The sequence below is a fragment of the Danio rerio genome, chromosome 25 (assembly GCF_049306965.1).
Source record: "Danio rerio strain Tuebingen ecotype United States chromosome 25, GRCz12tu, whole genome shotgun sequence".
Taxonomy (NCBI): domain Eukaryota; kingdom Metazoa; phylum Chordata; class Actinopteri; order Cypriniformes; family Danionidae; genus Danio; species Danio rerio.
In genome coordinates this window covers 11,731,038-11,743,414 of record NC_133200.1, presented here as the reverse complement: position 1 = coordinate 11,743,414, position 12,377 = coordinate 11,731,038, and the positions used below count along the sequence as shown (strand labels likewise).

Genomic DNA, 12,377 nt, shown 5'->3' with positions numbered 1-12,377 from the left:
CCCTAACCACCTTCTTCCCTAAACCAAACCAATAGTGTTTTCAAAAGCATCAATTGACCTGCCCACCGCCTTCCCTAAACCCAAACCAAGAAATCAAGAAAAGAAAAGCCATCATGGCCGTGTGATTTTTTTTTCCATGTTTTCAGATTTTACAACATTCTCACCCTGTTATTTACTTCATTTTATTTTTTTCCTTTTATTTTTGTAAGGTAAGCAGTCACCTGGTAGAGCAAAAAGAAACAGAAGCCATCAGTGGCATCATACCGCCTTGCAGTGGTCATTTTAAAGACAAAATGCAGCCATACATACCTCTGGCTACAAAATTTGCGCTCTCCAGAAATGTATACGGGGGTACGTTTTTCAGCCTGTGTTGTTTTGTGCACTTGAAATGTATAAATGTATAAATAAAGTTCAAATCCCAGCTTGAGGACATTTCCCGTACCTACCCCCTGTCTCTCTCCCACTTCACTTCCTGTCTATATTACTCTCCTATCTACTTAATAAAGGCTAAAATAAATCTTTAAAAAAAATGCATAATACAAAACTGAAATAAGACATACTAAACATTTTGGACCAAAATTTCCACAAAATTATAGTGGGTTGACTATACTGTCATAGAAAATTACTAGATCACATCCACATTGTAGAAGTAGCAGTGGAACATCACACATATAAAAAAAAAAAACTGCACTACACCAATTGTACAACTTTGTGCACTGGCAGTGATGTTTTGATGTCTCACAGTGATGAATCTTAAAGGGGTGGTCCACAGTATATTTTTAAGGCTTGGTTGCGTTTATAAGATGCAAAGCAATGTGTGCTCAAGCTTCATTTGTAGAAAATTATGTTATTTGTTCATATATCTTACTTTGATTATATACAGCTAATCTGCTAACATTAAAACGACCCACCCTCAAGAGGCTCTGATTGGTCAGCTAACATAATGAGCTGTGATTCGCGGATCGGCTTTCAGTGCATCTGGCCATGTCTCTTTTCTGCGCAAGGTGTATGCTTGTAACCTGAAGGTTTTATGACATCATTAACCGGATGTATTTTTTTGTTCACTGTAGGCTTTGCTAAGCTAACTCTGTAAAAGCCAATGTCTCCCTTTGCATTGAACTTTGAACATATTATATTCAGATGTTGTTTATGTTCACACAGCTACATTACACATCAACTAAAGTTTAAAATATGATATCAACGCGGACCATCCATTTAACAACAAGGATGGTTTGACAAAGACTGCTTGAGTGCGTCCCATGCAATTGCCATGAGTACGCGCTGGATGAAATCAAACATATAGGCAAGTGATTTGGGGTAAATGAAATAAAGTAGACAACATGTTGCTTTAAACTGTTGTTAAATCCCTGGTGTTGTATGGCAGTTTCAAATTACAACACGCCTTAATATGTTTATTGAAAAACCCTGTTGTACAATGCACTGATGTTTTGCAAAAATGATGCATAAGAACATAAAAAGTCTAAGGCACTCAAAAAGTAAGTGAAAAAGTTACAAGCATTTATTAAAGGGCACCTATGGTAAAAAAATCTACTTTTCAAGCTATTTGGAGAAACATATGTGTATATATAGTGTATAGACCATAATATTGGGGTGATATAAACACGCCCAGTCCTTTTTTTTTCAATTTAACAACATAAAAACGGTGAACCAATTAGAGCGGTTTTCAGACCGACCGCAACTTTACGTAGGAGTGCGGTCCACCCGCTCACCGAATTGATTGACAGCTGCGCGCATTAACATGTACCGGTAGTCACGTGTATATGTCAACAAGACCAGGCAGACATACGCAAAGCAACCGGGAATAAAAGGTCTGTTCTGTTCGCTAGGATCAGCAATCATCATCAAATGTGATTGAGAGTAAGTTTCACCTGTTTAAAGTGTTTTAAAACAGTAGCACGTGTGTAATTATTTACAGCGATTTACTTCAGCTTTACTTCATCAGCACAACCGCGTGTCAGAAAAATTATAAAAGAAGACGCTTCAATCCCGGTTTGTGGAAGTTCAATCAGGTTTATTTTGTACATTAGCATAACAGATATCCACACAGCAGTGGAGGTTAGCCTGTATCCTGTCACACTTGAGTGCAAAAACAGTGCTAAGCGCGCTCTGTCTGTCTGCCTGCCTGTGTGTGTGTGCGTGAACTTTGTAACGATATTGTGTGTGACTCATCAATGCAACTTCACAACAAATTCTGATTAGTATAGATTAGTTCTTACTGTAGTATTTCTCACAAACGCTACAAGAGACCTTCTTCCTTTAACTCTGTCTGTTGTCTGATGCAGCCGAGGGAGGAGATTAAAGCACGCGGAAAGGCACGTAGAAACAGTAGGCGGCCAGAACTCGGCTTAAAGGTGCAGTACGACAAAACCACCCCCTGCTGGAAATGTGTATAAAACAGCATCTTGTAAAAGGTATAATGAAAAATCTGATGGGTGTTTTGAGCTGAAACTTTATATACACATTCTAGAGACGCAAAAGACTTATATTAAATCTGAAAAAAGGGGTAACCTATGTGCCCTCTAACATGGCTTTTGTTAAAAAAAAAAAAACATCACGCACTACATAAGAACACATTTAACATTAGAAAAAGCCTACGGGATCTCTCAACGCACTGATGTTGTTAAGCAGTTTTAAAATATGAACATGGTTAATTGTAGGACAAATCTCTGTGTTTTATGATGCAAAACTACAAAATATAGCCATACAAAGTTAAACAGTTAAGGTTTAATAGTCATTCGTACAGTACACTGACTCCCCTGCTGACATGAAAATTGTAATGTGGGGAAATTAATGTATTTTTGGACAGAGTATATTGATTGTAAGGTTAATAATAATCTTCGATGACTAAATGACACTTCAATGACTAAATTGACTATTCAATGACTATTATGAAGGAGACTAAAATATGACTAAAACTGTGGTATTTTAGTTATAAGAATAAGACAAAAACTAAATCAAAACTTGCTGTCAAAATTAACACTGAATTAAGGTAAATGACATTTCAAGAGTTTACACAAAGCTTGGTAGGCATGCTGTCCTGGAAGAGAGCCCTGAGCTCATAAGATCCTCGAGACTGTGGCTCCCTCCAGTTTGCAGGACGAGAGGGGAGTTTGAGCTCAAAATTAGTTAACATATAAACTTCACTAAAAATAATGTTATAATATTAAATATTATCATTAAAATATAATAATATTTAATTGTATTATTAAACTAAAAGATTGACGCAGAAAGACTGATAATGAACCATCCAAAATTGTCAGGTTTTCATTTACTTCATGTTTCACTGATTTAAGTAGCTTCCTGTTGTGGTTGTGTTACTGTTGAGCCAGTGCTTTCTTCAGACGCTAAAAATGAAAATCATTTATTTAAATCAACTTAATGTGCTAAAATGAAAACCAATATGAAATTATTTTAATGAGAAATAATTTTAGTAATCACATACAAAAATGACAAAAAATAGATTACTCACTTGAAGCTGAAATATAATCCCTTTTAGATGATACTATAATACGAAGGGAAGTCAAATAAATTATCATTATTAAAAATGTGCTTGATTTTGCTTTAAAAAAAAATTCTCACAAAGTAGAACCTACCTGCTCGTCTTTTCCTGCATTTATATATGACAACTCCAGTTATAAACACCAACACCAGAGACAAAATTATCAGCACTGAGGGAATCACTGATTTAAATGGTTCACCAGGGTCAAAGTCTGCAACAACATAATTAAAAAGGTCACATCAAACAGATTTTGTGATATGTGTTGAGTGTTTTAAGCATTTACACCTTGTTACCAAATGTGACGATGAGTTTGTTGTCCAGACTGAGGTGTTTTGCAGAGCAGGTGTATTTGTGTTTTTGTCTCTCCTCTGCTCTGATCTCCAGACTCTTCCTCATCTGGTATGTCCCGTCCCCATTGGGCAGCAGATCTCCTCCAGTGACCTCATTTTCAGATACAGGCTGTCCATCTCTCAACAGGGTCAGGTTGATGTGACGAGGATAAAATCCTGTCGCCAAACAATTCACACGAAAACCTCCAGAGTCTGAGTTTGCTTTCTGAAAGAGTCTGACTTTGGGTTTTACTGTTGATGTAACAATACTTGTTATTGATATATGTCTTTTTTTTTTTTTTTACTATCCTGCAGATAAACATCTGTGAATATTACATGGTGGAGACCAACCTTTTCTATTTACTTGAGTTTGTCTCATTTTAAGGTAATTCCTGAGAGTTGAAATGCACGTTGGGTAGCTTACACTCTCATGACGCCACTTGATTAGCTCCAAAGCCAGACTTGGCATTTCTTTTTGGCTTTGATATGTAAACTTGTTCTCATAAATACTCATTTCATCTGTTGTGGAGCCACTAAATGCAATCTTAGAAACCATTTGGCCTGGCTTGTTATTGCCCTGTAGCTCACAGTGACTCATCATTTGATAAAGTTGAGGACCTGTCAGAAAAAATTCACAAAAATTAATAGTCACTGTCTGCATAAGAGTATTCAATACAAATCCCTTTAAATCATTTATCCACCAGACTTGAGTGAATGTATAGGGGACAAAACAATAACAGTTCCCTGAGACACACTTCTGCTACATAAGCATGAAAGAAATTAAATGAGAAAAAAAATCAGTGGACAATGTTTAAATCACCTGCTCCCTTCAAAATCTTTTATTCCAATGGGCCCTTTAAAGTTCCCATATAGAAAAGTGACACATGAAAATATGCAAATGACATATATCAAATAGAATTTCATATATGAATTTCACATATTTAAAATATATGTAATTCATGCATATATTCCAAAGTATTGCATTGACTGCAGCCATGTTCGGCTTTCCGAAAAGGAATGCAGCCATTTCCTGAGCAAAAAAACAATCCATGAAAAGTATCCACACAACATTACTTCTGTTAAAATTCTGAGGTGTGTCTCTGATGTGTACTTTAACTTGAGGTTACATGAGATTTGTAATTGCAAATGCCACACCCCAAAGACCCTTTATAGAATTAAGATCACTCTCAGCAGTCGCAACTTTTTATTTATTCATTTATGTATTTGACCATAGCCTCTCTCTTTATTCATTATTTTACCGCATCTCCGCTCTTTTTATCTCCTCGCACCCCAATGAGCAGAATGCACTGCAGGTTAATCATAATTATTATCATTCGACTCCCACACAGGGTTGTTGCTAGATTGGATACGTTTGCGGCTAGAAGTTAACAAGAATTATTTCTATTATTTATTAAATTTCTAATTTATTGTAATTTATTAATATCTACCCACACCCTAAACCCAACCATCACAGTAAGGTAAAAACAGTAGTTGTACCATCTATTATTTATGTTATCTATGAAATTACCCAATAAATTGTATTTTTTTAACGCCTACACCCATCCCAACCATCACAGTACTGTAAAAATATTAATTATTGTTATACAGTGTCATAAAAAAATGCCGTTATATTAATGTGTATATCCGATCTACTTTACCTGCACCTTGCTCCTCAGCAAAATAATTTTTAAAGAGATATGCGAAAGATGAAAAATGGATAATAAAAAGCACAAAGGAGGCACTGAAAAGGCCAGAAGTCCATTTTTCATTAAAACCAGCGGCAGCGAGAGTACAACAACACACAGAGACCATGAAACGACCGGTAAATTAACCTTAAGCTGATTAGGAGCAGTGCAAAACAACGATGTCTGCAAACCAGTGGCGGATTTAAGGCATGGCCAATATGGGCGATCGCCCAGGGCGGCACCTTGCTAGGGGCGGCACGAGGATATGGTGCAAAAGAAAAAAAAAACAAAAGCATGCCTGGTAAAAATCATATGTGCCTCAGTATGCTTTGAGATACGATTTATTTTATGCAAGTGTATTAATCCCAAGAGTGGTAGGCTAATCCCAGAATAATGACGTTAGGGGCCATTTATATGGGGCGTATATGGGGTGGTCTTCCTAGCCTCTTCACACCTGTCTGATATTTTCTCTAAAATGTTTGTATGAAATATATATTATATATTTGGATAAAAGCGTCTGCTAAATGACTAAATGTAATGTAATGTAAATGTATATATATATATATATATATATATATATATATATATATATATATATATATATATATATATATATATATATATATATATATACACATTTTCAAAGAGATCCACAGGTCAACAAGGAGACTGCTAAAGAGCAGCTTCTGCTTTAAACTGACTGAATATCTACAATTAAATATCTACTATTCAAATATATACTGACAAATGTAAAACACAGTAAAACACCCTAAATCTGCTGAAACGCATCGATCTGATGGTAGTTGAGTTTGCAGCTGGATATAATTGGAAGATCGCTAACAAAAACAAGGAACAGCTCGGCCAGATCGCATCTGAAGCTCATACAGAAGTTTATTTTACATATATAGCAGAAACACCATTGAGCATCGGTAGATCCTCTTGTATGGGCATGGGTCCGTTTTAAAACACTCACAGGACAATAATTTGGACAACTATGGGAATATATTAAATAGTTCACACAAAATACACAAAGAGAGATCTTGAGGCTGTTTTTGTGCCGTGTTTAAAGTAGTCAATCAGAAAACAGAAGAATGTGCATTATTTGATCATTTTAATACAGCATAATATTAATGAAATTCAAAAACTATATTGAAATTTAATTTTAAGCTATCTTGCGGCCCACCTGCAGGACCACTGAGGCCCACTAGTGGACCGCAGCCCACCGGTTGAGAATCCCTGATTTATAGTGTTGTGTAGCCTTAACACTTTAGTCCAGCTAGAAAAAAAACAGTGAATGACAGTGTATGATATGGCTGGACTTACTTTCTGTATGGTTCTTAAATTTTAGTTTTCTCACAAAAAAGGTATGCAAATCATGTCTTGCAACATAAAATGTGTTCCAAGTGAGCTCATCTTCATTTGTAGTATTATGTCGTGCAATGTATCTTTCAGTTTTTGAATTATAGTGTCCTACTGTTATGTCGTCCAGCATGAATGTGATACTTATTTCAGAATATGGCTCTCCTTTCATGTAAGTTGCAAGCATCCACAATGAGTGAGAACCTGTGAGAAAGAACAAAATAATTAATTTAAAATGATGTGATACTGACTGTTAAAGTTTATAATGCATGCCTGTTAAGCCATTTTTCTTTAACAAAAAAAAAAAATGTATTAAAAGCTGCTGTTATTAATGGATTTTTATTTCATTCATTAATCAATCTACTCAAATACCAGGGTCATTACAATTAACTAAAACTTAATTTTATGTTCATTTTATTTGAAATCAAATAAACATTAATTGAATAAAAATGAAATATATGTTAAAAAAGGAAACAATTTGGTTGCTGAGAACACTGGCTATTAGTAAGGAATATATTCAACTAAAGCTAATTAAGACATATTTAAAGCTATACTGACATTAAATTATTAACAAAATTATATAAATATAAAAGAATACAAAATAAAATGGCACAAAAAATAATAATCACACTACAATTAAAATCTACGAAATAACACCAGTATAGAATTAGTAAAATGAAAACACTTGTACTGAATATTCAAAATATGGATATGTTGTAAGCAATCCATTTATTGAAGCAGGCTACAGCAGGGTCAAATGACATTCTCCAGCATCTGACAATCAAAATGGCTCCTTAAAAGTGATGTATGAGAATAAATTGTTTTATGTAGAGATAAATTAGACAAAAACCTACCTGTTAACGCAGTTGTAGGAGCTAACAACACACACAAAAACAAGATGATAATCATGTTCCCGACATAAGACATTTTGCTCTTAAGTCACCTTGGTTGTATGAGTTACAGCACAAAACATGCAAACAAGTCTTTCAAGATTTTTTTTTTTTAAGACGCTGAGGAGGAACAAGGAACATAAAAAGGGGGCGGTAAAAGGGGTAGATGGAGAGGTTGGAGTTTGACAGATGATTGTTCTGTAGTAAACCAGACTACAGCAGATATACCCTGACAACAATGTGACAATAAATATTAATAAAGCCTTGATCAGGATGATCTATAATATGATTTCAAGTTAGGTTTGGACTGTAATTTATTTCAGTGGTAACTGGGTTAAAACAAGAAGTTAATCATACACTCAAATTGGTTGAATGCACCTAAATAGAGACACATTTACAGATTTATTCCACCAAACACTTTATAACAACTGCACATTATGAATCATTTATTAAGCGTTTGTATCCATTATCATAGTCATTATTTAAGAATTTAAGGTTCAGTAAGTGATCTGCCTAAATGCTAACCTAAGCCATGGAGTTTCAAGCCTTAGACCGGCCCACCCCAGTTCACGACTGACTATATTAAAATAACGTCATTTCCAATTCAGTTTCTAATGACACTATCACGTCTTTTCAAGGAAACAGCTGCTTTAGAACTTCAAATGTTTTTCATAAACATGAGAACATTAAAGTGTTGCTAAATCTCCAACAATATTCTTTAAAACATCACAATGTCCTTTCCTGCAATATTTTGGTATTTATTATACTAAGATGAGGTTCAAACTCAGGTCGAAGGAGTCATAATGCAACGTGCTGACCACTGGACCACAATGGTGCTGTTATGCTGGAGCGTTTGGAATAAAAAATAAGTATTGCACTGTTATCTGCAAAACTCTATTGACCCCAGTATTACTTTCTACTGACTGTACTTTCTATTGATGGCTTAATCTTCTTCTCCCCTTTTTAGATTTCTAATTATGTCAGATTTCTTATTGTAATAAATCATCTGATTTTCATTGAGCAGGTGTCATTTTCATTAATATTAATAATTCAAATTCTTATTTTCACTAAGGTGCTGCTGTTTGGGGTCGAATGATAGCTACATCATCACTAACAAGCAGGCTGCATTTTGCTCATGGGGCTGCGAGAAAATAAATAAAAAGAGTGGAGCTGTGGCAAAATAATAAATAAAAAGAGTGAGGTTATGGTCAAATAAATAAATAAATAAATGAAAAAAATGCAACTGCTGAGAGTGCAAGCAGCTAGGGAATAAAGTCATAAGTATCTTTAACCAATTATTTTTATTTACATAATTTGAGTTCAGAAACTACAGAGATGTTAAAATGATGGTTATGATATATTAATAATAATGACTGAAATGGGAAATCATACTTGTGAAATTCAATAGGTGGCGATAATGCTAAAGAGTTAGTTAGTTACCATATATGGTTTGCTTAAATCGTGTGTCCTAGATTGTGTGTGCCTAAAACGTGTGTGGTTCTGCAGTTCTGCAACTGGATTTTGTAGCATATAAAATGTAAAGGGGCATTATTATAAAACAAAATATGATGATTGTAATATATTATTTCCATACAGCAAACAAAAAATTCATTAGATATTTATGTTAACCTACAATAAAAGATTGAACACTTTCTTTTTTAATTGAGGTAATTTGTTGTGTCTAAGGTAAAGTTATATACACATATTACTTTAATTATGTTAAAATTACTTTAAAGTTAAAAACTACATAAACCTTGGGATGCTGGTTCAATGGTTTCTTGAGATACTAAAAAAATAAATAAAAATGTTAAAATTAAAATAGAATTTGAATAAACATTCAATGCTAAATATTGAATTTGAACTTAAGATTTCAGTCAGAATTCAATGCTGATACTGAAAATACAATAATAACATTTACCCCCAAAAAAAACTACCGTACTTACTAGAAGCAGCAGAATAATCACAGCTTAATGAAGTCACTGTGTAACATAAAAATGAAACAATTAATTAAGCAGCACATTTAAAAAAAAGCCTCACAATTTTTTTTTTTCTTATTTAGTTTTTATTGCAGTTTCCAAATTTGGGTAAACAAAACATCCAACCATCAGAATCCAGAAATTGTAGAAATAAAAGAAATTATAAAATACAAAAAAAAATCCATAAATAAATAAATACGGAAGTTACATTAATGATTCAAGGACATTATGAGACACAATACACTCATAATTGTTTTGTATATCATCAAAAAGAAACAGAAAAAATTTATTTGTTGCTTTTTAGTCACAATACTTTTTTAACCATATTGCGGCACCCAGTCTAGCCTTTTCTTTTTTTCCCTTTTTTATTACCTGAAATATGTACATGATATTGTGAGGATGGTAATTTTATGATCTTAAATGTACATTTTTATTTATTTGTTTATGTTTTAAAAAGCTATTGTTCTTCTCAATATCTTTATTTTTTGTTTTCTCTTATTACAAAAAAATAAAAAATACGCATAATAGACTAAATAAAATTCACATCTTTCTAAATAAACATTCTATGATATATCTGGTCCTAATGGAAGAATAAATTCTACAGATTTTCTCCATGTCTCATTAAACTCCTCAGTCTGTAAGCGATGGTTCATTGTTAGCCTCTCTATCTTATAGATTTCATAAATTATGTCAAACCAGTCACAAATCGGGGGTATTTTAAGCTGTAACCTTTTTTTGGTTATGGCTTTTTTACAGGTTATCAGCAAAAATTTCAGTAGTTATTTTTTGTCAGATTTTTCTTCTAACACAACACTGAATAATTTTTAATTCTTTACATTGATTTTTTGCCATACCTGCTCTTCTCTTCCTGCACCTATATATGAAAACTCCAATCCCAAACACCAAGACCAACGTCAAACTGATCAGCACTGAGAAAATCACTGGTTTATATGGTTCGCCTGGTTCAAATTCTGAAACAATCAAGTTAAAAACATTACAAACAGGTAATAAACAAGCTTCAGTGATATTCAGAATTTTTAACACCTCATTACCCAAATTGACGATAAGTTTGTTGTCAAGACCGAGGTGTTTGGCAGAGCAGGTGTATTTGTGTTTTTGTCTCTCCTCTGCTCTGATCTCCAGACTCTTCCTCATCTGGTACGTCCCGTCTCCATTGGGTAGCAAATCTCCTCCAGTGACCTCATGATCAGATACAGGCTGTCCATCTCTCAACAGGGTCAGGTTGATGTGACGAGGGTAAAAACCTGTCGCCAAACAACTCACAGCAAGCCATCCAGAGTCAGAGGCTTTCTGAATAAGTCTGACTCTTGGTTTCACTTTTAAAAAAGGGAAATTGAGTATATTACAAGTATATTACATATAATGTATAGTTATTGAAATTGAATAATACCTTTTCTGTTTACTTGTGTTCCTCTTTTTTTAAGGTAACTCTTCAAGGTTTCTATGCAGGCTGGGTAGTATAAAGTCTCAAACCGCCACATGGCCAGATCTAGATAGGGTTTGATTTCTAGCTTTGTGTAATTCAATGAACCCTGATATGTAAACTTCCCATCCAAAAAATGCAGTTCATCAACCGTCAAGCCTCTAAATGCACTTTTGGTGATCATCTGTCCAGGTAAATTACATGAGCTGTTGGGAAAGAAAGTGATGTGTTTGGTTTATCACTTGATTGATGTAAAATCAAACTTAAATTGGATCTTTCAGCCAAATGAACTTACTTTCAGAATTATTCACAGGTCTCAGATGATTTGATCTCCTCATGAGATGAACACGCAGATAATAACTTATAGTATTGAGGTGACTTTGATCCACCACGTTATCTTCATTAGTAGTATTTCCTCTTGAAACGTGCTTATTTGGACCATCATTTATTTTTCAACTAGACAATGACCCCAAACACACCTCCATAATTTCATGGTTTTTGTTTGGCAGCCGTAGCTTTTTTTTTTTTTTTTACAAAGCAAGTAATTACAATTTATTACTTTAATTTTACATAATTTTAAAAACTGGAAAAACACTGTGTAAATAACATGGCAATTTTATTGTATAAAACAGACAAATTGCTGTAATTTGTCATTAATTATATAGCACATAAAATAACAGTCAAGCTGTTAAGATATTGTTTCTAATTTTTACGGACTTTTGAATATAATTTTAAATAACAGAAAAAATATTATATAAATAATACTGTCCCTGTATAAAAAACACAAATGTTAGTAATTTGTCTTTAATGATAAAGTTTCTAAAATGAAAGTCAAACTGTTAATTTAGAGCGATTGTTTGTCATTTTACTAAGTTTTGAATATAATTTGAAATGACAAAAATGTACTGTAAAAAATTAGAGATATTTTCTGTAAAATTAGGATTTTTTTACAGTGTACCTTAAATCTTTAAGATCAAGCAGCGCAGTGGCTTAGTGGGTAGCACGATTGCCTTACAGCAAGAAGTTCACTGGTTCAAGCCCCAGCTGGGTCAGGCATATGTGGAGTTTCATGTTCTTCCTGTGTTCACGTGAGTTTCTTCTGGGTGCTCCATATTCCCCCACAGGCCATGCGCTATTGGTGAATAGTATAAAGTGCTTTCTCAGTACTGGGTTG

At 33.9% G+C, this 12,377-nt stretch overlaps 2 protein-coding genes across 2 annotated transcripts; both read right to left on the bottom strand.

Moving 5' to 3' along the window:
• Window positions 1-3,240: 3,240 nt before the first annotated feature.
• Window positions 3,241-7,841, bottom strand: mhc1lja (major histocompatibility complex class I LJA). The gene is made up of 7 exons (NM_001327918.1): window positions 7,748-7,841; window positions 6,858-7,097; window positions 4,201-4,467; window positions 3,814-4,101; window positions 3,615-3,731; window positions 3,491-3,523; window positions 3,241-3,365 (listed from the first exon to the last, which is right to left on the bottom strand). The coding sequence occupies exons 1-7, from the start codon at window positions 7,818-7,820 to the stop codon at window positions 3,310-3,312; spliced, it is 1,074 nt and encodes a 357-aa protein (NP_001314847.1). The 5' UTR covers window positions 7,821-7,841; the 3' UTR covers window positions 3,241-3,309.
• Window positions 7,842-10,322: 2,481 nt separating this feature from the next.
• On the bottom strand, window positions 10,323-11,618 carry LOC141380994 (major histocompatibility complex class I-related gene protein-like). The gene is made up of 4 exons (XM_073943210.1): window positions 11,171-11,618; window positions 10,812-11,096; window positions 10,614-10,730; window positions 10,323-10,339 (listed from the first exon to the last, which is right to left on the bottom strand). The coding sequence occupies exons 1-4, from the start codon at window positions 11,385-11,387 to the stop codon at window positions 10,323-10,325; spliced, it is 636 nt and encodes a 211-aa protein (XP_073799311.1). The 5' UTR covers window positions 11,388-11,618.
• Between the last annotated feature and the right edge of the window lie 759 nt (window positions 11,619-12,377).

Coding starts and splice junctions, on each gene's coding strand:
- LOC141380994 (XM_073943210.1), bottom strand. CDS start 11,387: ATGATCACCAAAAGTGCATTTAGAGGCTTGACGGTTGATGAACTGCAT. Junction 11,097..11,170: donor AACACAAGTAAACAGAAAAG/GTATTATTCAAT, acceptor CTTTTTTAAAAG/TGAAACCAAGAGTCAGACTT. Junction 10,731..10,811: donor CAAACTTATCGTCAATTTGG/GTAATGAGGTGT, acceptor TGATTGTTTCAG/AATTTGAACCAGGCGAACCA.
- mhc1lja (NM_001327918.1), bottom strand. CDS start 7,820: ATGTCTTATGTCGGGAACATGATTATCATCTTGTTTTTGTGTGTGTTG. Junction 4,468..6,857: donor ATTTAAGAACCATACAGAAA/GTAAGTCCAGCC, acceptor TTTTTCTGACAG/GTCCTCAACTTTATCAAATG. Junction 3,366..3,490: donor GGATTATATTTCAGCTTCAA/GTGAGTAATCTA, acceptor TTTCATTTTTAG/CGTCTGAAGAAAGCACTGGC.